The following is a 21391-nucleotide window of genomic DNA, read 5'->3' on the forward strand; positions in this document are numbered from 1 at the left end:
GGAAAATCGGTAGTTTTAATTAAAGCCGTTACAAAAGAAAAACGGTTATCATAGTAAAACCTAGAATTGGCAACAAGTGAAATGCTTAAGACAAACTATTTTTAGAAAAGAACGAAACATAAAAACATGAACAACGTCCTAAAATAAGTCTTTCGCAGCTGGAAGCCCAATATAAACGGAATAAGATCTTCCTCCTTCGCATAGGGTCACTCTAACTGGGACGTGCTTTAAGAATATTTTTATTTAATAATTAATTAATAAATTAAAGTTTCATTTGCGCTTTACACATGGACGGCATTAACAAGTTCAACGAATTTGCGGCGCTGCACAGGACGCAACTGGAATCATCAGCGATTCCGGTGCACTTTTGGCCAGCTCTTTACCGGAAACTGTCCACGGACATCTTCGATGCCGGAGAGGCACTGCAGTTGATGTTGATCGACTACGATGAGGATGAGGAGCAAGATCCCGCCCAGGACGACGACAGTCCCAATCCGGTGTTCGCACTGGGTGTGGTCCGGGAGCAAGGCGTTAAGGCGGGTGATCCGCAGGCCATCTATTTGGTGGATCATGCCTGGACGTTTCGGCTGAACAGCGCTCGGCAGCAATTGGAGCAGCATCCGCAACTGGCGGACCGAATGTCGGCCATCACCGGCGTGGATCTAGAGCTCGAGGATCGGATCGAAAAGATACTGCGCCGCCTGTGGAAATACTGCCAAGCCTACTCCATCGGCAGCGAGGGACTGTCGGATGAGGACCGCCAGCCCATCTGGTATGTAATGGACGAGGTGGGCTCGGCGGTAAACCACTCCGATGATCCGAACTTTCGGCTTGTACCGCTGCTCTACCTAAACACCCAGACTACGTACAGTGTACTTTTTCCTATTCGGGATTGCGAGGCCGGAGATCAGGTCACCCGCGATGTGGTGGAATACGTGGCCAAGGAGGCGCCGCAGCGGGCTGCCCTTCTTCTCCCCTGGCGCGACGCCGATCTCACTGGCGAGAGTTTTCTACAGGTTGAGCCCCAATCCGATTACTTCACCAGTGGTCACACCCCTGAGACTTATCCCAAAAATAACACGGATCCTCTGCCCGCTAGGTTACGCTGCGATCCCCTGAAGGTTTATGCCCAGTATGAAGTGGTGCGACAGCATCTCACTTCGCCTGAGTTTATCTTGGTGAGCAACGAAGACGAGGCGGATGTCCTGTGGCTTACGCACCACTTCAAGAACTTTGAGGAGTTCGCCGCCCAGTCGCCTGGCAAGTTCATCAATCAGTTTCCTTTCGAGTACGTGATCACCATTAAGGATCTGCTAAGCATTGTGGGTCGTCGGGCGGCGAAGGAGCACCACAATGGCCTCACCTTGGAAACATACCCGAGTTGGCTCCCCACCACCTATAACTTATCCACGGAACTCAAGGAGTTCGCAGCTTATTACCAAGCAAGAGCAGTTAAGGGCCTGGACAACCACTGGATCGTCAAGCCCTGGAACCTGGCCCGCGGTCTGGACACTCACATCACGGACAACATCAAGCAGATTGTGCGTCTGCCGGCCACTGGACCAAAGATTGCCCAGAAGTACATTGAGCGACCAGTTCTCTTTAAGCGAGAGGAACTGGAGGGAAGCGTCAAGTTCGATATTCGCTATGTAATACTCCTAAAGAGCGTTAACCCCCTTAAGGCGTATGTATACCGCAAGTTCTTCCTGCGCTTTGCCAATCATCCGTTCTCGCTTGATCATTTCGATGACTACGAAAAGCACTACACGGTAATGAACTACCAGGAAGAGGCGCAGCTACATCATGTCAAGTGCGACGACTTTTTGACTCTCTGGCAGGAGCAGTATCCTAATAGCGATTGGTCGGCTCTAGAGCTGCAGATCTGTAAAATGCTGGAAGAGGTGCTGCAGTGCGCCAGACAAGCAGATCCGCCCTGCGGACTGGCACCCTGTGCCCAATCCCGAGCTCTGTACGCTGCTGACATTATGCTCCGGTGGAAAGATGATGAGGAGAAGGAGATCGAGCCGCAGTTGCTGGAGATCAACTGGACTCCCGACTGCAAACGGGCCTGCGACTACTATCCCGACTTTTTCAACGACATCTTTCGGCTGCTTTTTCTGGACGAAGACAACGACGACTGCTTCCGGCTTCTGACGGCAGACAATTGACGAAAATCAATTAATAAACATGATTGCCTAATGCTTAATGCTTATTCGTGTATTTCATTTCGTTTAGACTATACAAAACTTAAATAGCTTGTAATTTGTACAATATACAAGTAGGTGTGTATGCTTCTATGCGTGGGGAACTTAGTGCTAAACAACTAACTAGGAGAGCAAGTCAGTTGGTGGTGTGGCTTATGGTTCTATCATAGCATGGACAAGTTCTAGGGTGAAGAATTTAGTGTAGAGTTCAAAGAGTGAGCTTACAGTTAACGCGCTTACAATTCTCAATTGCAAATGGCACTTGATGAACGATGAACAATGGTTAATAGTGAAATGATAACTATACAGGATGATATCCCAAGAATATATATAGTTGCTGCTAAATTTAATTTAAGGCAATTTCAAAGGCATTCTAGTCGAGCTTAGTTCGCGGTGAAATGGAAACGATAAAGTCAATCCAAACAATTCAAAATTTGCATTGCAAATAAGTTATAGTCTTCTAGTTAGAAACTGTCAAGGGTCTTGTACTTGGCTTAGTTCCTCATTCAACACGTGGGCTTAACTCTGAATAATACATGTACTGACTGATAGTATGAAAATGCAAGGGAAAATGTCAATGAATGAATCTTAAACTAGCTAGACGGTAAACTAAATTATTGCTTATAGCTAAGGCTCGTCTACAACCACTAAACGCAGACCTCGTCAAAGTCAAGGCGTATCTTCTCGTCAGCGGAAGCTAGTTTATGTATAGTCTTTTTGATGCGCAGCGCTGGCAAGCGCACGTTGGGGTTTTGGTGCCAGCACTCCTTCATGAGCTTGGACATGCCAGCCAGTAACTGCAGAAAGTAAACTATAGATTTTAAGTTATTACGATAAGCTTCAGGATCGACTTACCGAATCTGAGCTCCAGCGATTTGGAATGGAGGGCCTGTAGTTGTCAATGCAGACCACCTTGCGCATGTCTTCAAAGCTGGGATCCATGGGCACCACATCGTAGAAGGGAACCTTGTACTCCTCGGCGATGCCGCACGAGATAGTGCGTCGACAAACCTCCCACAGTACCAGTCCAAAAGCGTAAATATCCGTGCGGCGCAGTGCCTCGAAGCATTCCAAATCAATGCTGCAAGGGAAACAAATATTTGTATATCAAATCTTCCCTCGGTATCCTGACATTAAACACAAACCTCTCATCCAGAACCTCAGGAGCCATGTAGCGCTTAGTGCCCACCTTGGGATTGTTGCCTAGATCCAGTTGTCCTGTGACATGCGAATGAGTGACGGCCAATCCAAAATCGGCTATCACGCAGGACCCGTTTGAGGTGACCAGAATATTTTTAGACTTCAAATCGCGATGAGCCATTGCAGGCTTTCCTTGCTTGCCGAATATCTCCGTGTGCAGGTGCACCAGTCCATTGGCTATCGATAGGCAAATCCATACCATGTCGTTGTGGCTCAGAGCGTTGCGGTTCAGGTGATCGAAGAGCGAGCCCAGTGGGTAGTAGTGCGTCATTAGCCAAAGTTGGGTGCACGAGTTGCGCGACGTCATGTCAGAGCCAATAAAGCCGAGTATGTTTTCATGGCGGAGCAAAACAGTGCTGAAAAATACGGCGGATTATTGATGATTCATGGAGCAACTGGTAATGATGACTAGTTTTAAACGTAGCTAAATGAAATGGAATACACTAAGATTTCGCCATTTAAACGACACCCTTTAATTAGACAACTGCGTTGGTTTTCCTAAATTATGTAATAATTGTAATCTAATGTTGATCAAACTTCTTTGAATTGCTGTATATCCCAATAATCATGTATTTTATTAACAGAGATTTAAAGAGAAAACATAATGAAATCTATATGTTTGATTGATATTACTAATCAACATCGAGTTTTGTTTAATGTGAAAAACTGCAGAGATACTCCTAAGGAGTGCTGCTTAAAAATGTTTTAATTAGCCTCACCTGTAGATCTCCGTCTCCCGCTTCCAGGACTCTTCGTCGCGACTGAAGAATATTTTGACGGCGATGCTCTCGCCGTGCCAGTGACCGCGCCACACCTCGCCGTATTTACCCCGTCCTATGCACTCGATCAATGTGACCTGTTTGGCCAGAGTTCGCTGTACCAGCAGGGGCAGTCCACTGCCCGATCCCGAGGTTACAGAGTGCTGGAGGTATTCCCTCAACGTACTGTCACCGGCGCTGGTAGCGCGCAGCAACTCATCATTGACCAGATACGCCTCCGGATCTTGTTTGGTGCGCGAGGCAACAAGGCGTTTGCGATGGCTGCGACGGATAAAGAAAATGGCCACGGCTCCCAACAGCGTGATTACTAGAAAGGGACCCAGAATGGCGGCCGCCATCTTGCTTATACTACTGGTATCGGCCGTTATTACCGTCACATCATTACTAGCGAAAGGCAGCAATTCGGGGAACTCTCCACTGTTGCAGTAGTCGCCGGCACAACAAGCCACATTGACGAACTTGGCCGTATTGCGCTTGCTGGGCCCATTGAGCTTGAGCGAGTTCTGGCTGCAGATCAGAGGCAGTTGTTCCGGCGAGGTGCTGCATCCGCGAGACACGTGTTCCTGTCCATCGGCGTTGCGGGTGCGTGATTTCCAGCACTGTCGGGTTGGATTCGTTATAGATTCTGAGGCTCTCAAAGAATATTACTCACCTGAATGGCATTCTGGCAGGTGTGGGAAAATTCATACGGATCCAGACAAGGCGGCTCGCAGGAATAGCACTTGTATCTGTTTAAAGATTCAAAGGTTTAATAAGATTTCACGAGAGATTCAAGAAATCGTACACAGGAAAAAAGCAGCTTATATCTACAAAATATATTTGTTACACAATTTCTGTTATATTATTTTAAAAATGTATTTTTGTTAAGAGTGCGACGGAAATAAAGCAAATTGAACAGAGGTGCCCCAGAAATCGTAAACAATATTTCTAAAATCAGACTTGGTTGGTTTTAAATTTGATTTTTGGTTGGACAACATTTTTTGGCCAACCCCGATATCTGAATAGTGTTAATGTTACCTTCTTTTCATGCGGCGCTTACTCTTAATGTGTCTCCTAATCAAGGATAAGCAGCATGGCAATAGAGTGGTAATAGAGGTTAGCAATATTTCAACTGGCAAAAACGGGGTTTATAAGCTAAAATTTAGGATAAAAATTTGATCACCTGGGATGCGTCTGCACCGAGTTCTGTGGAACGGACGGAAACTCTTTGCCATTGGGATGGGCGGAGGGCTCCATGTCTATATCCTGATTGTCCTCCAACAAATGATCGCTGATTTCAGCTAGAAAAAGAAACAAAAACACATTAAACATACATACATGCAAGGCCCCACCACTCACACATGCGCCGCATCGAGTTCTGTGTATACACACGGAACTTTGGTGTGCGTGGGTAAATCATTAGGAAAATGCACTTATGCTTTGAACGCCCACGAATCCGTTTACATAATGCGTTCCAAGTGCTCCTCTATATGGGGTTTCCACTGATGAGCATCCCGATACCACCTTTTCACATCTATCCCCGCTAAATAAACAGCACAATTTAGAAGAACTGCAGAATTCGAAAACAAATCAGGGCCGTTCAAAGCACTCTTCCACTTTTCAATCACTTCGTTGGGGCTTTAAAACCCTTCGCAATCCGGGTGCCTATATACACTTTCAACAAAAAACGCTCATTTATTGAGTAACACTAATAAAATCCAACCTTTTGCATTTTTGTATATTGAAAACGACAATAGAAAAACTAAAAATAAATGGGACTCCATTGCTCCATTCCGTTTCTTGGGTACAGTGTGACCAGATGGGGTTACAAAAGAGAACGTTGACATACATGTACCTAAAATACTATGGGTATAATTTTCCCAATTTAATTGCATAAATATACCAAAGCGTTGCACACACACAAACACGAGCAGCCGGTCCAGCGGAAAAGTTTCTAGAACGTCAAACTCGAACTCCATTAAAAAATCTATTCAATAGCAGCCGAGTGTTTTAATAAACATTTAATTTCGTGCTATTGAAACAATAATAGAACAAATATTTATAAACAGGTGAGTGGTGTGTGTGTTATTAAATAGGAAACCATAAATCGAGCTGTTTTAAGGGGCATGTAAGTTGTTGTCTTACATGGAACCTCCAATGGAGGTGCCCATGAGAGGTATATAAATAGTTTTCTGATCCAATATAATTTAAATTCAGTAAGGGCTTTCCACTTTACATCGACCGGTTTGTGCCGAAATCAATTATTTTCAGTTCGTATCGATCAAACGAGAGTTTTCCCCTCCCCCACCGCAAACATGTGTTCGGTCACGTAACTGTTATAATTTTCCTCGTTTTCCTCGGAGAGGAGATACATACGCAGTAGGGAATACTATGTGGACTTCCATTTACCGCCCACCAAGTACAAGTGTATCAGTCGACAGTCGGTAAACATTACAATTATTATCATTGTCTGTAGGTATGTGAAGATATAATAGTTTATTGTACAATTAGTTGGGTTGCGACAGAAATCGTATTGTGTAGGGTCGAAGGAAATAGGGGAGGTGGGGGAAGAATCTCGCTAAACAAAAACAATTGGGGGCAAGTGGTTTTTTCGCGCTTATCAAGAGACCCTCTGCGCAGATACCGCTCTCTTCCGCTCTGAAAGAACCTCCAATATTTGCCGGCGTTTCAGGCGGTGCGCTCTCATTCTTATAAACACGCTCGTCGGGAAAGCATCGGTCCCAAAAACAAAATAAAAATACACGTAGGTAAAGCGCGTTCCCCTAGAATTTTAAAAACTACGCAGTTCATTTATTTATTGGCCGACAAATGAAATAGCGCGTTGTCAGCTTATTCTTACTTGCATAATACCGGCGATTTTTGGCAACGACCTTACTGCGTCATTGATTAAATGTTTGTTTGATTATCGACTGATTAGAAATTCGTAATTTAAATGCTTGGTTTCGAATTGGTCAGGACCTAGGGCAACCTTGGAAATTCATTAGCTTATCAGTGTTTCGATTGGAAAGTTTTCAATGACTTTTTAAAGGGATTCGAAATTTTTAATAATAGATAATACGCTGAAGGGTTTCCTTTTCAAGTTTAAAAAATAATAAATAAGAAATTAAATAATCGTAAACATGGCTTAAAAATGGCAAAAATGATCAACTCGTTTCTAGAGGATTAATGGGGTATTTGTATATTTTATGTAAGAAAGTTAATGAAGCGTTTTCGACCCTATAAAGTATATATGTAATCTTGTTTGGAATCAATAGCCAATCGAATCGGGTTCGTCCCTCCGCTTGTATGAACGCCCAGACCTCTGGAATTTGTATTATTAAAAAAATTCCACTAATCATTTTTTCCTTTCAAAACTTTTCAGAAACAAAAAAAAATCTAAAGCAACGTGCTAAAAACTTGGCAACCCAAACATAACAAACAAAAAATTAAACCCCTAAAAGTGATACAAAAAAATTGTTGTTGAAAGTGCCGACAAGAGAACCGAAGAGATCTCTCCGTGAGTGAAGTGTCCCCCTGAGAGCGCTATGTCCGCATCTGCTACCGGTTCGCGTAATAAACACTCAAAGATCCGTAATGATGAGCAGCTCGACATAAGCAAGGAGGAGTTTAACCGGATCCGGGAGGCCCTCAGCCAGGAGGAGTTCCGCAAGCTTTTCTTCGAGTACGTCGAGGAGATCCAGGACCCCGAAAACCGCAAGATCTACGAGGAGGAGATCACTCAGCTTGAAAAAGAGCGCGGTGTGGAGGTGAGGTTCATCCATCCCCAGCCTGGATTTGTGATCAAGACGGCGCTGGATGGCGAGCTCAAGTGCTTCATCAACATCGCCAGCTCTACGGAGATTGAGAGGCCCAAGAATGAGGTGGCCACGGATCCGTCAAATGGCAGCCGTGGCCTGAGTTGGTCCATTCCCATGGCCCAGACTTCATCGCGAGATGACTGCGATGCCAGGAACAATCACTGTAAGGTGTTCGACGTGGTCTTCCATCCGGACGCACTGCACCTGGCCAAACGGAACAAGCAGTTTCGGCAGTGCCTCATCGACACGGCGCTGGACGCAATTGAACGCGAGTTCGAGGTCGCTCTGGATCGCGCCAATCTAAAATTCCCCAAGCTGGACTACAAGGGCATCGCCCGACCCACTGTGATACGAAAGCTGGCAAAGAATCCCACTGCCGAGGAACAAGAGCCGCATCCCCTGGCGCACATGTACCCCACAAACCCACCCTCCTCCGAAAAAGTGGAGCCCCGCGTCCTGCCCATGAAGACACGTCCCACTCCGGTACCGGAGTTCACTGTGCCCAGGTATTCGATCAAGCACAGCCACGATGTTGACTTGTCGGAATACACTGACGAGCTGGACGCCAAGCTGCATGTAACGGTGCCACGCTCCCTTGTCGTCGAGATCGAGCTGCCGCTGCTCCGGTCCACAGCAGAGTGCCAATTGGATGTCACCTCGAAGTCCGTATATCTTTTCAGCGAGCGGCAGGGCGCAAAATACCGCCTGAAGCTGGACCTTCCCTTCACCGTGAACGACAAGGCTGGCAGTGCCCGCTTTGACACGGATCTACGTCGTTTGAGCATCACATTGCCCGTGGTTCGAAAGAGCGGACGAGAGCAGGCCCAGATGCATGACACCTTGCGGCACTTTAGCCGCGAGGATAGCGGCGTGGAGCTGCATTCCAACAGCGAGTCGCCTGTTGAGGAGGATCCTGATGGCGAACTGAGCGATTCCAAGGCGGAAACATCCGAAACTGGTAAGTAGAATTGAGGGAAAAATGAATTGCCATATACAGTTCTGGACAAATATATTGAAACGACCTGCAAATGACTGTTATGGATGGGCCAGTTCAAAAAATCAGTTCAAACATTTTTTCTCATTTTTTACATAATTAATTTTTTAATAATTATTATGTTTCTTAAAATTAAACATGCTTTAGTATATGTTCGTTTTTCACGAAATATTAGGTTAACGAACGCAACCTGGGCGTTCCTATTATTTTTTCCTCCACTGTATATACATTTGTAGAGTATATATTATGTGTTACTTTATAATTGTGATTAACTGTTTGTATCCGTTTCAATATTAGTCTGTTAGTGCTGAGGCTATCGATTAATCCGTAATTATTTTTGTCTGCTCTTCTTAGCCACGCCCACTGCCACGCCCGTGCGCAACGCCAATAGCCCGTTCCTTAAGAGCTCCGTTCTCTACCAACTGCCCAACAAGTTCGACTGCAACGTCCTGGATAATGTTATGGCCTTTGTGCTTCACGTGCCCAACGTTCAGCCGGACTCCATTGTGCAGTTGAAAGAGCAGCGGAGCCTGCATCTGCAGTTTGCCACCATCGGCAGTGGCTACTATCCCACCCACTATGCTTTTTATGTAGAGCTGCCGGCGGAAGACGAAGATTCCGCCATCGAAAGCGTGGAGGCGGAGGCCTGGGACAACAATGTGGTGCTCAAGTTGTGCCTAAGCTCGCAGAGCGAGGCTCCGGCTAACTATCTGGCCGGACTAGATGCCAAGGATCTCAAGGAGTACCCAGTTAACGGGCAGTATAATGTGAAGAGCAAAGGGAGAGCTTATACAAAAAATGAGAATGATTCGCTGAATGTCAAGTTCGAGCACAACCAGGAAGGTCAAGCCCTAAAGGTTACCATTCGCCCGGTGTCAAACACCACGGAGGGTGAGCAGGACGATGACCAGCCATGTCTGGAGCACGAAAGCGAGCCGCAGGACCATCAGCAGATTCAGAACAAGAAGCCCGGCAAGAAGCAACGCAAACGGAATAAGAAGGAGCGCTCCCTCTCTGAGTCGGCTTGCGAGGATATACTCGCCCAAGAGCCACTGGACGGAAACCCTGATCCCCAGCGAAAGGCCATGCTTAAGCTAATGCCGCAGCGCAAGCAACGCAGCTACTCGGAGTGCAACGACAGCAGCGGTGGCTCTCATCGCGGTATCCTCAAGCGGTTCAGCCGCTATGGTCCGCGACCTTCCATGTCAGACAGCTGCTCATCCATCGACGACTGCTCCTCATATTCGTGCTCCGTAGACGCCTCCGGCACCTCGCTTTACTCGCACTCGTTTGGCGGCATTCCCGAGGAGGATCGATCCGATGCCGGGCTCTCGGAGAGCTGCAAGAAGACTGTTAGGTTTAATGATCACATCATGAAACAAGTGTTTCGGTGAGTACCAATTCTGACCACTAAAAGTTGCCAGTAATCTAATAATTTTCTCATTTCTCCAGACTCGATTCAAGCATCCTAGGGCAGCGCAAGAAGAACCAGAAGCGACGCGATCTCAAGCTGCGGGCCCAGCAGCGTCGCCTCAGCGAAGGTGATTCCGTTGATTATGAGGAGACCCGTGGCACTGCCCTCAAGGTGAGCTGGGGGTGGCCGATCTAGTTCTATATCTCTATATTTATCTGGTCTCGTTAATTGAGCGAATATTACGGCTGGTTAGGAGGCTGTTAGGTTGTTAGCTTGTTAATTGAATTAGTGATCACCAGCGAAAACGGGCAGTTTGGCTTGATTTGCCTTTCGCCAGACATAAATATTAGTCAACTCTTTGTTTAGGAAATTGTATTACCTGCGTGCGAAATCTAGAGTGGGCATTATTTATAGCAACCATTTTTATTAATTAAAGTATGTTAATTGATAAATAGCTGGAGAAGACTAAGCAAAGAATGGAATTTATACATTAGTGGAAGTTTGCCTTCTTAACAAAAAAAGAAACAGCTTTGGCGAAGCGACGTATATAAACCCTTGCAACGGTTACAAAAATTAAATATTCTATATTTAGACTTTGATCCTTAAACAGCAATGCAGTTTTAAGAACGTTCTTTAACTTAAATTAAAATGAACAATCCCCTCTACAAATTGCTGTGTTTGAAATTCTTTTATTTGCTTTCACTATTTTAAAGAAAAAAAAATTGACTTGTTTTTTAAATTTCGGCACCGTATAAAAAGATAAAATTGCTAATTTGCTTGTCAAAGTAAAATAAATTATAAAACTTCATCTAAGTGCTAAAGGATAATTAATGAGTTGAAAAATATCATCCCTAACACAATAATAATGACTTTATTTTTCTTTACAGCAACAAGAGAATCCAAAAAAAAATAATAGCAAACCCAAGAGCGAGTCCTTGCTCCACGACAGCGGACTGGATCTCACTGGATCAGCAGGTGCGCGCGGCAGCAACATCGAATTGGATGCCAAGAACACTATGATGTTTGAAATGGATGATGAGGATGATGTTATTTAAACCAGAAATATATTCATATTTTTTGAGTGTTTTAGAGGCATGTTTTCAACATTTTTATGCTACTTATAAATTAAAAAACGATGTTTTTTTTTTGTAATATGTATACTGCAATTTGTTTTTTATCCAAGCAAATTGTTCAATTGGAAATATATAGAAGAATTTTGTTTAGGCAACAAGAATCAGGGGTAAAACAAAAATCAAAATATTCATTACATCATGTACTAATTGTTATGTAATTCGGTTACTCATTGAAATTGTTAAAACGAAAGATTAAATCCTACGCTGAACTGAAAACCCTATTATTATAGATTAAAAATAATCATGTTCATTCATATTGCGAAACAAGTTTGCAAACTTTAAGTTTAAGATAAACATTCATTTATTGGCTGCATGCTCATAGCTCACAAAACAATCACAACACAATAATATTAAACAATATCAATAGTTAACAATTTCTCTAGTATTATACAGGCAACAGAATCACCCAATTGCAAAAGTAGTGTCTAAGCTATGTACATGTTTAGAAACACTGGCTAAATCAATAAATGTAATTTTAACTTTTGTAAGCAAGCTGAAAGTTGAAATATATATACATCCCTTATGAAAGAGAATTTGTGTATGTTGGCACTAGAAGTGAACCTCCAGTAGCTTGTGAAAGTGTTCAATTTGCTGAAGCTCCCTTCGCTTTCCTTCCAAAACATAAAGTACTGGGCAGTCGAGAGAATCGCACTGAAGGCTACCCAGTCGGCCGCAACAGGCCTGGCATATCTGTCTGGTGAGCTGGTAGCCTCTTTCCAAACGCGCGGTCTTATCAGAGAGCATTACTACACATTTGGTGGCATCCCGTAGGCACTCTTGACAAATGCCCGCCTTCGTTTGGCGGCCACAATCAATCACACAGCTGGTGGTGGAGAAATACTGGGAAATAGTGGACTTGGCGACTCTTGCACCGGCCAACTCGTTGGCCGTTCCCACAGCTGGCGTCATGAGCAACTTCCGTGGCAAACTAGCAAACCAATCGTGGACATTGGCTCCGATAAGCAGCAGGCAGCGATTCAGCGGTGGGATAATCGCCTTGGTGATGTAGTAAATGGCGTTGATCTTGTGACCCTCGTTGGCCAGAATATCGTGAGGACTGCGGACCAGGCGAATGAGCTGCATGCCCGGCGGTCCGTTGACTATTATAAAGGGCACGCGCTCTCCGCGACGTGGTACATGCCGAGGATCCTTCTGCATCCATTTTCTGAAAAGGAAAAATGTAGAAACCGGAATTGTAAACAATAACTATAAAACAACTCACCGAGTCAGTTCTAGTGCCGGCACACAGGCTGTGGGCTTGTAGCCGTTGAGACCGCGGAACTCCTTAGCAAATATTAGGTCCTGCAGATTGGCTTTGCCGGAGAGCAGCTTGGTGAACTGCCGGCACACGTACTGCTTTATCTGACTGACGTCCTGTGTCTCAAACAAGAGGCGCAACACCTTTTCCAGCATCTTTGCCACCGCCGGACAGCCATCCCGCCGCACTGTCTCAATGCCCTTGGCCTCGTAGACAGGTTGTCCCTGGTCGGCCGTCTCGTACATGTAACCCACATAGCGCTTCTTGGTCTGCAATAAACACGGTTGGTAGACTTTCTCCAGCTTTAGCTTCACCGGCTGGGGATTCATATCGGTGACGGCTTGAGCGATCTCCTCGCCAATTCGAAAGGCTTCTGCACGATTTCGACCCGGGACAAGAACGAACATAGAGTCCGTATCGCCATAGACGACACGCACATTCCACTTATCATTGGCCTCCACTAGTTTAATGGCCCGCTCCAATGTCTCCCGTCCTTTGGACACCACCGAATCACCCACTTCCACCGCAGGCATTCTGCCACTAAAATTAGCTGCCGTGTACCCATAAGTGACATTGGCCATCAGTTTCAGACCCAACTGTCTGGAATGGAGAATCCGTTGTAGGGCGGAGCTATCCTTGTGCAGCTTCATCGACTGCTTAACCATCTGGCGCGTGTCCAGAATCTCGGTAAGCATGCGCGGCAGGATGCCCTCGCGCACTTCGCGCTTTACGAATACCACGCCGCAAGGCGAGACGGTGACTAGATCGTGCTCCAACAACTTTTGGAGCATCTGTCTGGAAACCCGTAGCTGCGAGGCTCCAAACTCAAAGGGCGCGCTCGAGCCCAGGTGCTCAACTCTACCCAAGCAAGTGGAGAAGCAGTAGTTATAGGCGATAATCATGCTGGGGTACAAACTCTGAAAGTCGAGCACGATCAGCGGATCAGCGTAGAAGCGCGACTGCGGTTCCATGATGAGAGCCAGATACTCGGGCGCCCGCATATGTGCTCGAGCCTGGACGCTAGGCGAGAGAGGCACCAGGTTCTTTGGCTTGGCAATTCTGTGAAATTGTTGAACACAATAGGATATACTTCCTCTGAAGGAAAAAACTCACCTTAGCATCATGCTTTCCACGCGAAACTGAGATCCGCGCGACAATACCTCGTAGAACTGGATGCCGATAAGCTTGGCCATTTCGCTGGTGCGTCCCAGTAAGTCCAACTGATCCAACAGAGACAAAGTGCCTCGCACCCGTTCCAAAAAATATTCCATTACTATCCAACGAGTGCAGGGCGAGGAAAACCATTCGCTGAGCGTCTTCGGAGAATGCCAGGGACACCTCTTATGCAGGATATGGTACATTACGTTCTCGAAGGTGTACGACGTCAAGGCAATCTCCGAGCGCATCAGACGCCACACGTCTAACAGAATGCGGCCGCAGAGTTTCATTTCCACATCCAGGTCGGTAAACTGCTCCCGATCCTCGTCCACGAAATCCCGCACCTTTTGGGTGGGCACTCGTGACAGCAAAGGAGAGATATTGAAGCACAGATGTTTGGCCCGATCGATCACATAGCCCCATGAGGACATCTCGATCTCGTAACCGGCGTATATATCCGCATCCCACCGTCCGCACAGGACCAGCAGTGCCTCAAACGCTTCAGCTTCACTGGCCACCACTTGCCCTTCAATATCCCGATCCAGACCATGGATTGAGCCTTCGCTTAGCAAATCTTGGTCATTATTGACCATAATGTAGCCACAGGCTTTGCTCGGAAGACTTGCATCCTCCAAACTATGCTCAATCGCGTAGAACAAACAGCGAATATCGTCGTGCATTGGATCTGGTTGTAGCTCACCACGCGTGGACACAAACACTTCCAATGTCAATATGGTCAGGTGGTTGCAATCAATGTCGGCCTTAGCCTGCTGCAGGTTCTCCAAGTTAACCTTAAACCCGAAAGTGTTGTCCAATGTGGCGTGACTTAGTCCAAAGCTGAGGTCGTGTTGCAGCTGGCTACCCTCCAACTGGCGTAGAAAGGAACTCCGCTCTAGCACCGCCTGGGCAGCACTACTGACGCTCTGCTCGCTGGACTGTGAGCTGGTTTGTTTATCCTCCTGTGATTCTTTGAAGTTCAGTTTGGTTCCTCGTTTAAGGAGATTCCTCGTCGCTCCTTTAGCCTTGCTACTTATTGGGGATGTCTTCGATTTATCCTTAGCTTGAGATAGGGGAGTGAGGCTCAGGCTGCAATCGAAATCCTCACCTGCATCTTCGTCGCCACTAGCAGCATCGCCCACCTCAGCCTGGAGCATCATTGTGATCTTCTGGCGTTTGATTTTAATAGGACTGTCTATGTCGTCTGAAGACTTGGCTGATTCCTCCCGCTGACGAATCAGTTCCTTAGCCTTCAGCCAGACCTTGGCATCTTGCCAAGCGGGTGGAAGCTGTACGGGTTCGATTTCTACTCTTTGCCCACTGCTGAAGTACTCCCGCATCCTTTGTTCCCCTCGATGTCTTTGCAGCATTGCCGGGCCACCGATAGCTATCAGTTGTTGACGTCGCCAGGAAGCCAACCCACGGTCATTGCCCATTACGCTTTGAAAGGGCTCGCAGTCATTAAGCTTGTTTCCTGGAATGTGAAGGACCAGAAAGCCCACCTCCGTTACCTTGCTCACATCAGCGGGATTGCTATAGAAAGGCTTCTGGAACTCGTGCTCTGGTATATCCATCTTGCGACAACCATGAACAACTTCATCGTAGGATGGAGGCAGCTCCAAGGGAGAAATCACAATGGACTTAGACATCATGGGACTATCCAACATGTCACTAAAGACCGACGGACTGTTAACAATCAGCGACTGCTCGTAGAAACTTCTCATTTGCTCCGGTGAGTGACTTTCATTGCTTTTGGGGCTCAAATGAGGAGTGGTCTGAATCTCAGGTTGTGCTTTGCCTGTACTTGGAGTTAACTGCTTGGTTAGAATCTCCGAACGAAAGCTTCTTCGCAGTCGCCTCAAGTTAGGTGTTTTACGTAGTTTGGTGGGCATAGTATCGCTCTCCGTGTCGGATTCAATGGCCTCATCATCGCTTGGAGCAATTTGTCGTTTCTCGCTGGGATTTCCTTTATCCCCAGAGGAATGAGCAGATGGCTCATGTGGAAATAGTTCATTTTGTGCCCTTTCAGCACTGTTCTCGGAAGTTTCTGACCTAGAGAGGGAACACTCCATTGATTTTGCATTTTTATAAGGACTTTTTTTGTGACTTTCCGTTAAGCAGATATTATTTGTAACCTTTGAGCTTTTTTCAAATCTGTGTTTCTTTTGTGTTTTTTCTGTGTCACTAAAGAACTCATTTGGGTTAATTAAGTTCTTCTGATGTCGTAAACTTCGCCTTGGTTTTATCACTTTCAAGGCGTTTTCTTCTGGTTTAAGTGGGCTTTCGTTGCAATATTTGGGTTCTTTACATTGGTTTATCCCTAATCTATCCATAGCTTGGTGACGAATACTATCTTCTGGCATTGTTACCTCTTCCGACGGCGCTATTTCCCCGCATTCCGCAGTTTCAAACATGTCAAAGAAACTTGGATTCCTATCCCTAGGCGTCAGGGAGCAAATAACATGTGTCTTGTCCAGATTGCGTTTCGATCGCCTGGTACTGCGGAGTGGTGTACAACTGTCGGATAAACAAGGGTTATATTAGCTTAAAGGTTTAGTATAGGATAGTACAAATAGTATAAGTAATCCTACTCGTTCTGCAAGCGGACGAAACTGTTTGATTCCTCTGTACTTTTTCGTCGAATTTCCGTCATGGCTAATTTCTTGCGAAGAGACAGCTCTGGCCTACAAAAAAAAAATTATTTTTAAACTGAATAGAATGCAAACTTCGGCAAGCCGAAGTTTTTTACCCTTGCAGCTGCAACACAACATTTAAATTATATTCTATTCTTCATATCGATTTTCCGATACTTTTTGTTATTATTATTTCTATGGCAGTTATGATGTAGTCCTTCGAGTATTGTAAAATTTAGAATCTGTTATGTTAATCGTAAAAAACAGCTATATCTTGAAAAACAACAAAGTTAAGTTAAATTATTTTTTAACTGTTTCTATGGTGGCTTTATGACATAGTCGTCCGATAAGTTCCGTTTCAGCTATTCTATATTTCTACTAATAACAAGAAAGGAAAGCTAACTTCGGGCGGAGCCAAAGTTGATATACCCTTGCAGAATATTCTGTAAATTATATTCTCCAAAATTATTCATATGATGCATTCTTAATAATCATAAAAAATCCCAACTTCCTAACATTAAAAACACCAATCGTTCAGTTATATGGCAGCTATAGCATATAGTCGGCCGATCCTTATGAAACTTAGAAGGTCGGATTGATTGGCCAAAAATAAAACCCATAGAAAATCACAACTTCCTAACTTTACAAACACCAAAGTTATGGCATTTCCGATCATTCAGTTATATGGCAGCTATAGGATACAGTCGACCGATCCTTATAAAATTTGGTAGGTCGGATTGATTGGCCAAATATAAAACCCATAAAACCTTTAAAAATACCAAAGTTATGGCCTTTCCGATCGTTCAGTTATATGGCAGCTATAGGATATAGTCGGCCGATCCGGCTCGTTCCGACTTATATACTACCTGCAATAGAAAGACAACTTTTGGGAAAGTTTAAAGCAGATATCTTTAAAACTGAGGGACTAGTTTGCGTAGAAACGGACGGACGGACGGACAGACGGACGGACGGACGGACATGGCTAGATCGACTCTCCTGGTGATGCTGATCAAGAATATATATACTTTATAGGGTCGGAAATATCTCCTTCACTGCGTTGCAAACTTTTGACTGAAATTATAATACCCTCTGCAAGGGTATAAAAAGAAAACTTTTAAGAGTTTCATCCAGATAGCTATAAAACTCAGAGACTTGTTAACTTAAAAATGCAAGGGCAGACGGATATGGCTAGATCGACTGGTCTGGTGATGCTGATAATAATATGTAGTTTATAGGACCGGAATTGTCTCATTTACTGCACTTGTCTAAAATTAAAATCCAAGGGCAGCATATCTGAAAATGGGAATAAAAAAAACATAAACCATTTAATTACCCAGGTGATTTTAGAGTTTCTGTTTCTGGTCCTTGGTCAAGCTGCAATCTAAATCGGGGGTGAGGGGCTTTTCCTTTGATTTCCTCATTTTTTTCTGCAATTGATTGGAAATATTTATATATACATAGACTTCTGCAATCAATTCTACACACTCTTTGCTGAACTGCTTCCGATCGTCAAAGGCAGTGGGGCATACTTCTTGGCCGTACTAGCTTTTGGTGTACGCGGCGACTTTAACAGGCTTGCCTGTCCTTTCGGACTGGAGGGTGTCTTTGAAGGACTTGACTTTAGCTTGGAGCTGTTTTTTTTTGGTGTTCGCTGTAAGTGATCATCAGAGCCGTCGAGTTGTGGCATTTTTGTTGAGAGGTCCTGCTTTTTGGCCTCCACTGGCTCAGGCTGACTTTGGGTTAGCTTAAGTAGTAGATCATTAATCTCATCGAGGGCGGAAGAAAAGTCATGTCGGTTTCCTTGCTCTGCATCCTCATCGGACTCACAATCTTCGTCGGAAATCACATGCGATCCTACAGCAGCAGCTATTGTTTCTTTGTCCAAAAGCTCCGGGGTCAGTTCGACTAAGAGACCACAATGGTATTATCTTATCTTAATAGTGAGTATTCAGTTTCACCTACAGTCCCTTTTGTGGTGCTGCGACAAGGGAGCCAATGAACTGTCCAAATCCACATGCGATTCACTTTCATTCTGTTCTTCTAGCAGCTGCAACGCATCCAAAAGTTCCAAGTCCTCCTCCCTCACTGCATAAAATGAAATTGTTATGTGCACAAAAAGGAAGTTTAGTGTTGGACAAGCGTTTACCCACAGGTGGCATCGTGGGGCATTGCTCCATGCGGCTGTGTGAGGCTCAGGATTAGCTCCTCATCCACCATTGTTTCGTCCATGTAATCGGACTCATCTTTTGGAACTGGTAGAGTATCATTGCTACTGTTGCTGCAGGTCACATGGTTTTGTATAAAAGAAGCATTAACCAGCAGTTGCTGCTGATCCTGTGAGCATTCCTCAGGATAAACAGCATTGGCCAGCAGTTTTTGCAAGTTAAAAGTGCGCTTCTGTTCTTTAGTGCCGGGTATTGTGGTCTGCATAGTGGCATTGGCTAGTGTCGTCTGATCCGACAGTGTTTGGTCGGACAATGTGGACTGCTCCAAGGTCAACAGCTTGCTTTCCAGGGCTGTGCGGTAGAAGACATCACTCTCGGCGATCTCAATAAGGTGGCGTTCTTGTGTAGGCGGCAATTTTAAAACTGGAACCTATGATTCAAAAAGGATATAAGTTATAGCTTAGAAATAAGGATAGCCGTAGTACCGCTTGAACCATCTCTGCATCATTAGCAGCGGTGTGTTTTTCGACCAGTTTCTGACGACGCAGGTTCTCATCATTCCAGATGGCTTCAATGCCTGGATTGGTGTGATTGCCTTTGCTCTTGGCAACCAGCTGGAAGCGGTTCAGTATGAAGTTAGAGCTGACATCCACCTCCAAGGCACTGCAGGCCACTTTTCTCACGCTTATTGTGTCCAGAAGCTGAGCCGGCTTAACATTCGCATAGGGTATTACTAAAATAAGGGTTTAGATAAGGAGGATAAGAAGGTTTTCAAGCCAACTTGCCTTCATCGTCGTGGCTGCGTCGAAACTTGAGCACCTCCAGCGGCACATGAAGGTAGCTCATCCCATACAAGTTGTAGTCGATCATGAACTGCAGGATGTAGGGAACATGCGACTCGTGCGGACTGAAGTTCTTGCTCAGAATAGCGCCACTCTGAAGAAGATTGGCGGCGCGGCGTACGAAGCGGGGATTGAACATGTAAATCTTAAGAAACTGATGCTCCACGCGATGGTAGCCATAGAACGGTCTGCAAATGACACTCCTCTAGAGATTCAAATCAAGGAAAATATCTGGCAGCACTTACATGCCCTTGACCAGCTGGATTTTGAACACATGCTGAGCATTTGAACTGCCCTGGCCCAGGGATATATTGATAGCCTTGTCCAGGTGCATGGCTATCTGCAAAATGCCCCGCTCCAGGGACTCAAAGTCCTTCCTGTCGTACGGGATGTAGAAGTAAGGGAACACTCCGTGCACATGCATACAGGTCTTCTGGCCACTTGAATTGCCGCCAAAAACCCGAATCACAGGAACCTGTTGGGGGACGGAATCGTTATCCCAGCTTATCACCAATAGTGATGAAATAGTACTCACTCGCTTGATCTCTTTGCCGCGCAGCTCTGAATAGCAGGGATCCAAGCCGAACTGCGGCTTTTCCAAGTAGAAATCCGCGATTACCAGTCGCACGGAGTAGACGCCATCAATTCCGTCTGCTGCAGCTGCCATTTTTCACGGACATGCATTTATGTAGTTCTTTTAGCGGAGGATTCAATTTGATTCAAATCAGAGTGACCATGGACTTGTAATCATAATCGATTTCACAATCGACACATCAAGGGTATTCCATAAACTGTAAAATTTCTGAATAGTTGAAACACAAATTTTAAGTTGTTGGTTAAAGTTTAAATATATACACTAGACGGCATAATTATTTTGAAGAAAAACAAATGCTTCAAGTTTTTAGTAACTTTAAATTTTGGATGATCTCTGGAGATATCTCTTCCCAAAGGGACGTGACCTCAGAAATTGTCTCATCTCTGGTTTTATTTAACGATACTGTTCTTTTACGTTCCATAAGAGACCAGAAGTTTTCAATTACACTTGGCCCTCGCTTAACACGGGGGTTACGTTCCTAGAAATCCTCGTGTTAATCGAAATCGTGTTAAGTGAAACATGGATTCAGTACAAAATAAGGGGTTAAGTTCTCAAAATTCAAAATCGGCAGCAAAAAAGATTTTTTATTGTTCAAATTTTGTTTATTAAAATTTCAAAAAAAAAGTTTGTTCAAAATTAACCAAAATTATTATGTACATACATACATACATACATAACATTCATATTATCAAAATGAAAAGTTGGTGTTAAATTAAAAAAGTTGCTTCATATAATTAATTAACGGGTTAAGCTTTATAGAAACTTAAAAATGTTAAAAACATGTTTTGTTTTAACATGTTTTCTTTTTTGGTGGCTCCTTATCAAAAAAAAATCAGTAAGGGGATGGGAGCAAATTTGTAACCGTGTAAGACCGAGTTCGTGCTAAAAGAGTCCGTGTTAGGCGAGGGCCGAGTGTATATTTAAATCTGGACTTTGAGGTGGCCAGTCCAAAATGTAACACCAACATCCTTCAAAAATGTTGTAATCATCTTGGCTTTGTGGCATGGGGCGTTATCCTATAAGTCTTAAAATCACATTCTCTTAATCATCGAATTAAATTTATCTGCTGCGGATTGGGGCTTTAGAAAAACATTTTTTTTTAAATTCCCGTACAAGGACTCGGTCTTTACTGAGATCTGTTTTGCGCTTGTTTTTATGCTTTTTAAACTTTTTAATTTGGTAGTGTACAGTTGGACGCGACACATTAAACTCATTGGCAATG

At 44.7% G+C, this 21391-nt stretch overlaps 4 protein-coding genes across 8 annotated transcripts; 2 read left to right on the forward strand and 2 right to left on the reverse strand.

Annotated features, from left to right (window-relative positions):
- Window positions 1-117: 117 nt before the first annotated feature.
- On the forward strand, window positions 118-2206 carry LOC108052582 (tubulin--tyrosine ligase-like protein 12). The gene has a single exon (XM_017135001.2). It carries the CDS (start codon window positions 288-290, stop codon window positions 2166-2168), a length of 1881 nt encoding a protein of 626 aa, XP_016990490.1. The 5' UTR covers window positions 118-287; the 3' UTR covers window positions 2169-2206.
- LOC108052580 (activin receptor type-1) lies at window positions 2197-5995 on the reverse strand. Of its 2 annotated transcripts, XM_017134999.2 has the most exons (8): window positions 5886-5995; window positions 5346-5463; window positions 5201-5236; window positions 4836-4911; window positions 4124-4782; window positions 3350-3760; window positions 3060-3285; window positions 2197-3001 (listed from the first exon to the last, which is right to left on the reverse strand). In XM_017134999.2, exons 1-8 carry the CDS (start codon window positions 5944-5946, stop codon window positions 2852-2854), a joined length of 1737 nt encoding a protein of 578 aa, XP_016990488.1. In that variant the 5' UTR covers window positions 5947-5995; the 3' UTR covers window positions 2197-2851. The 2 variants fall into 2 exon arrangements, with proteins under 2 accessions (XP_016990488.1, XP_016990489.1); XM_017135000.2 differs by lacking the exon at window positions 5201-5236.
- Window positions 5996-6078: 83 nt separating this feature from the next.
- Window positions 6079-12013, forward strand: LOC108052579 (protein kintoun). The gene is made up of 5 exons (XM_017134998.2): window positions 6079-6231; window positions 7545-8938; window positions 9329-10364; window positions 10427-10559; window positions 11276-12013. The coding sequence occupies exons 2-5, from the start codon at window positions 7708-7710 to the stop codon at window positions 11441-11443; spliced, it is 2568 nt and encodes an 855-aa protein (XP_016990487.2). The 5' UTR covers window positions 6079-6231; window positions 7545-7707; the 3' UTR covers window positions 11444-12013.
- Window positions 11799-20281, reverse strand: LOC108052578 (DNA polymerase zeta catalytic subunit). Of its 4 annotated transcripts, XM_017134995.2 has the most exons (12): window positions 20110-20281; window positions 19820-20049; window positions 19518-19762; window positions 19218-19465; window positions 18718-19162; window positions 18530-18652; window positions 18053-18472; window positions 17901-17994; window positions 16526-16618; window positions 13893-16451; window positions 12744-13838; window positions 11799-12686 (listed from the first exon to the last, which is right to left on the reverse strand). In XM_017134995.2, exons 1-12 carry the CDS (start codon window positions 20239-20241, stop codon window positions 12071-12073), a joined length of 6300 nt encoding a protein of 2099 aa, XP_016990484.2. In that variant the 5' UTR covers window positions 20242-20281; the 3' UTR covers window positions 11799-12070. The 4 variants fall into 4 exon arrangements, with proteins under 4 accessions (XP_016990484.2, XP_044317721.1, XP_016990485.2 ...); XM_044461786.1 differs by lacking the exon at window positions 16526-16618; XM_017134996.2 differs by lacking the exons at window positions 19218-19465; window positions 19518-19762; window positions 19820-20049; window positions 20110-20281 and having other exon boundaries at window positions 18714-18843.
- Between the last annotated feature and the right edge of the window lie 1110 nt (window positions 20282-21391).

The sequence above is a fragment of the Drosophila rhopaloa genome, unplaced genomic scaffold, assembly GCF_018152115.1.
Source record: "Drosophila rhopaloa isolate 14029-0021.01 unplaced genomic scaffold, ASM1815211v1 contig_69, whole genome shotgun sequence".
Lineage (NCBI taxonomy): Eukaryota > Metazoa > Arthropoda > Insecta > Diptera > Drosophilidae > Drosophila > Drosophila rhopaloa.

Excerpts from the sequence above, each read along its gene's own strand:
- LOC108052582 (XM_017135001.2), top strand. The coding sequence starts at position 288 with ATGGACGGCATTAACAAGTTCAACGAATTTGCGGCGCTGCACAGGACG.
- LOC108052580 (XM_017134999.2), bottom strand. The coding sequence starts at position 5,946 with ATGGAGTCCCATTTATTTTTAGTTTTTCTATTGTCGTTTTCAATATAC. Across the intron at positions 4,912-5,200 it reads AAGCGCCGCATGAAAAGAAG|ATACAAGTGCTATTCCTGCG; the intron begins GTAACATTAACA and ends ATCTTTAAACAG. Across the intron at positions 3,761-4,123 it reads CGGGAGACGGAGATCTACAG|CACTGTTTTGCTCCGCCATG; the intron begins GTGAGGCTAATT and ends CGTATTTTTCAG.
- LOC108052579 (XM_017134998.2), top strand. The coding sequence starts at position 7,708 with ATGTCCGCATCTGCTACCGGTTCGCGTAATAAACACTCAAAGATCCGT. Across the intron at positions 8,939-9,328 it reads GGCGGAAACATCCGAAACTG|CCACGCCCACTGCCACGCCC; the intron begins GTAAGTAGAATT and ends TGCTCTTCTTAG. Across the intron at positions 10,365-10,426 it reads ATCATGAAACAAGTGTTTCG|ACTCGATTCAAGCATCCTAG; the intron begins GTGAGTACCAAT and ends TCATTTCTCCAG.
- LOC108052578 (XM_017134995.2), bottom strand. The coding sequence starts at position 20,241 with ATGGCAGCTGCAGCAGACGGAATTGATGGCGTCTACTCCGTGCGACTG. Across the intron at positions 19,163-19,217 it reads ATGCAGAGATGGTTCAAGCG|GTTCCAGTTTTAAAATTGCC; the intron begins GTACTACGGCTA and ends TTTGAATCATAG. Across the intron at positions 13,839-13,892 it reads GTGGAAAGCATGATGCTAAG|AATTGCCAAGCCAAAGAACC; the intron begins GTGAGTTTTTTC and ends ACAATTTCACAG.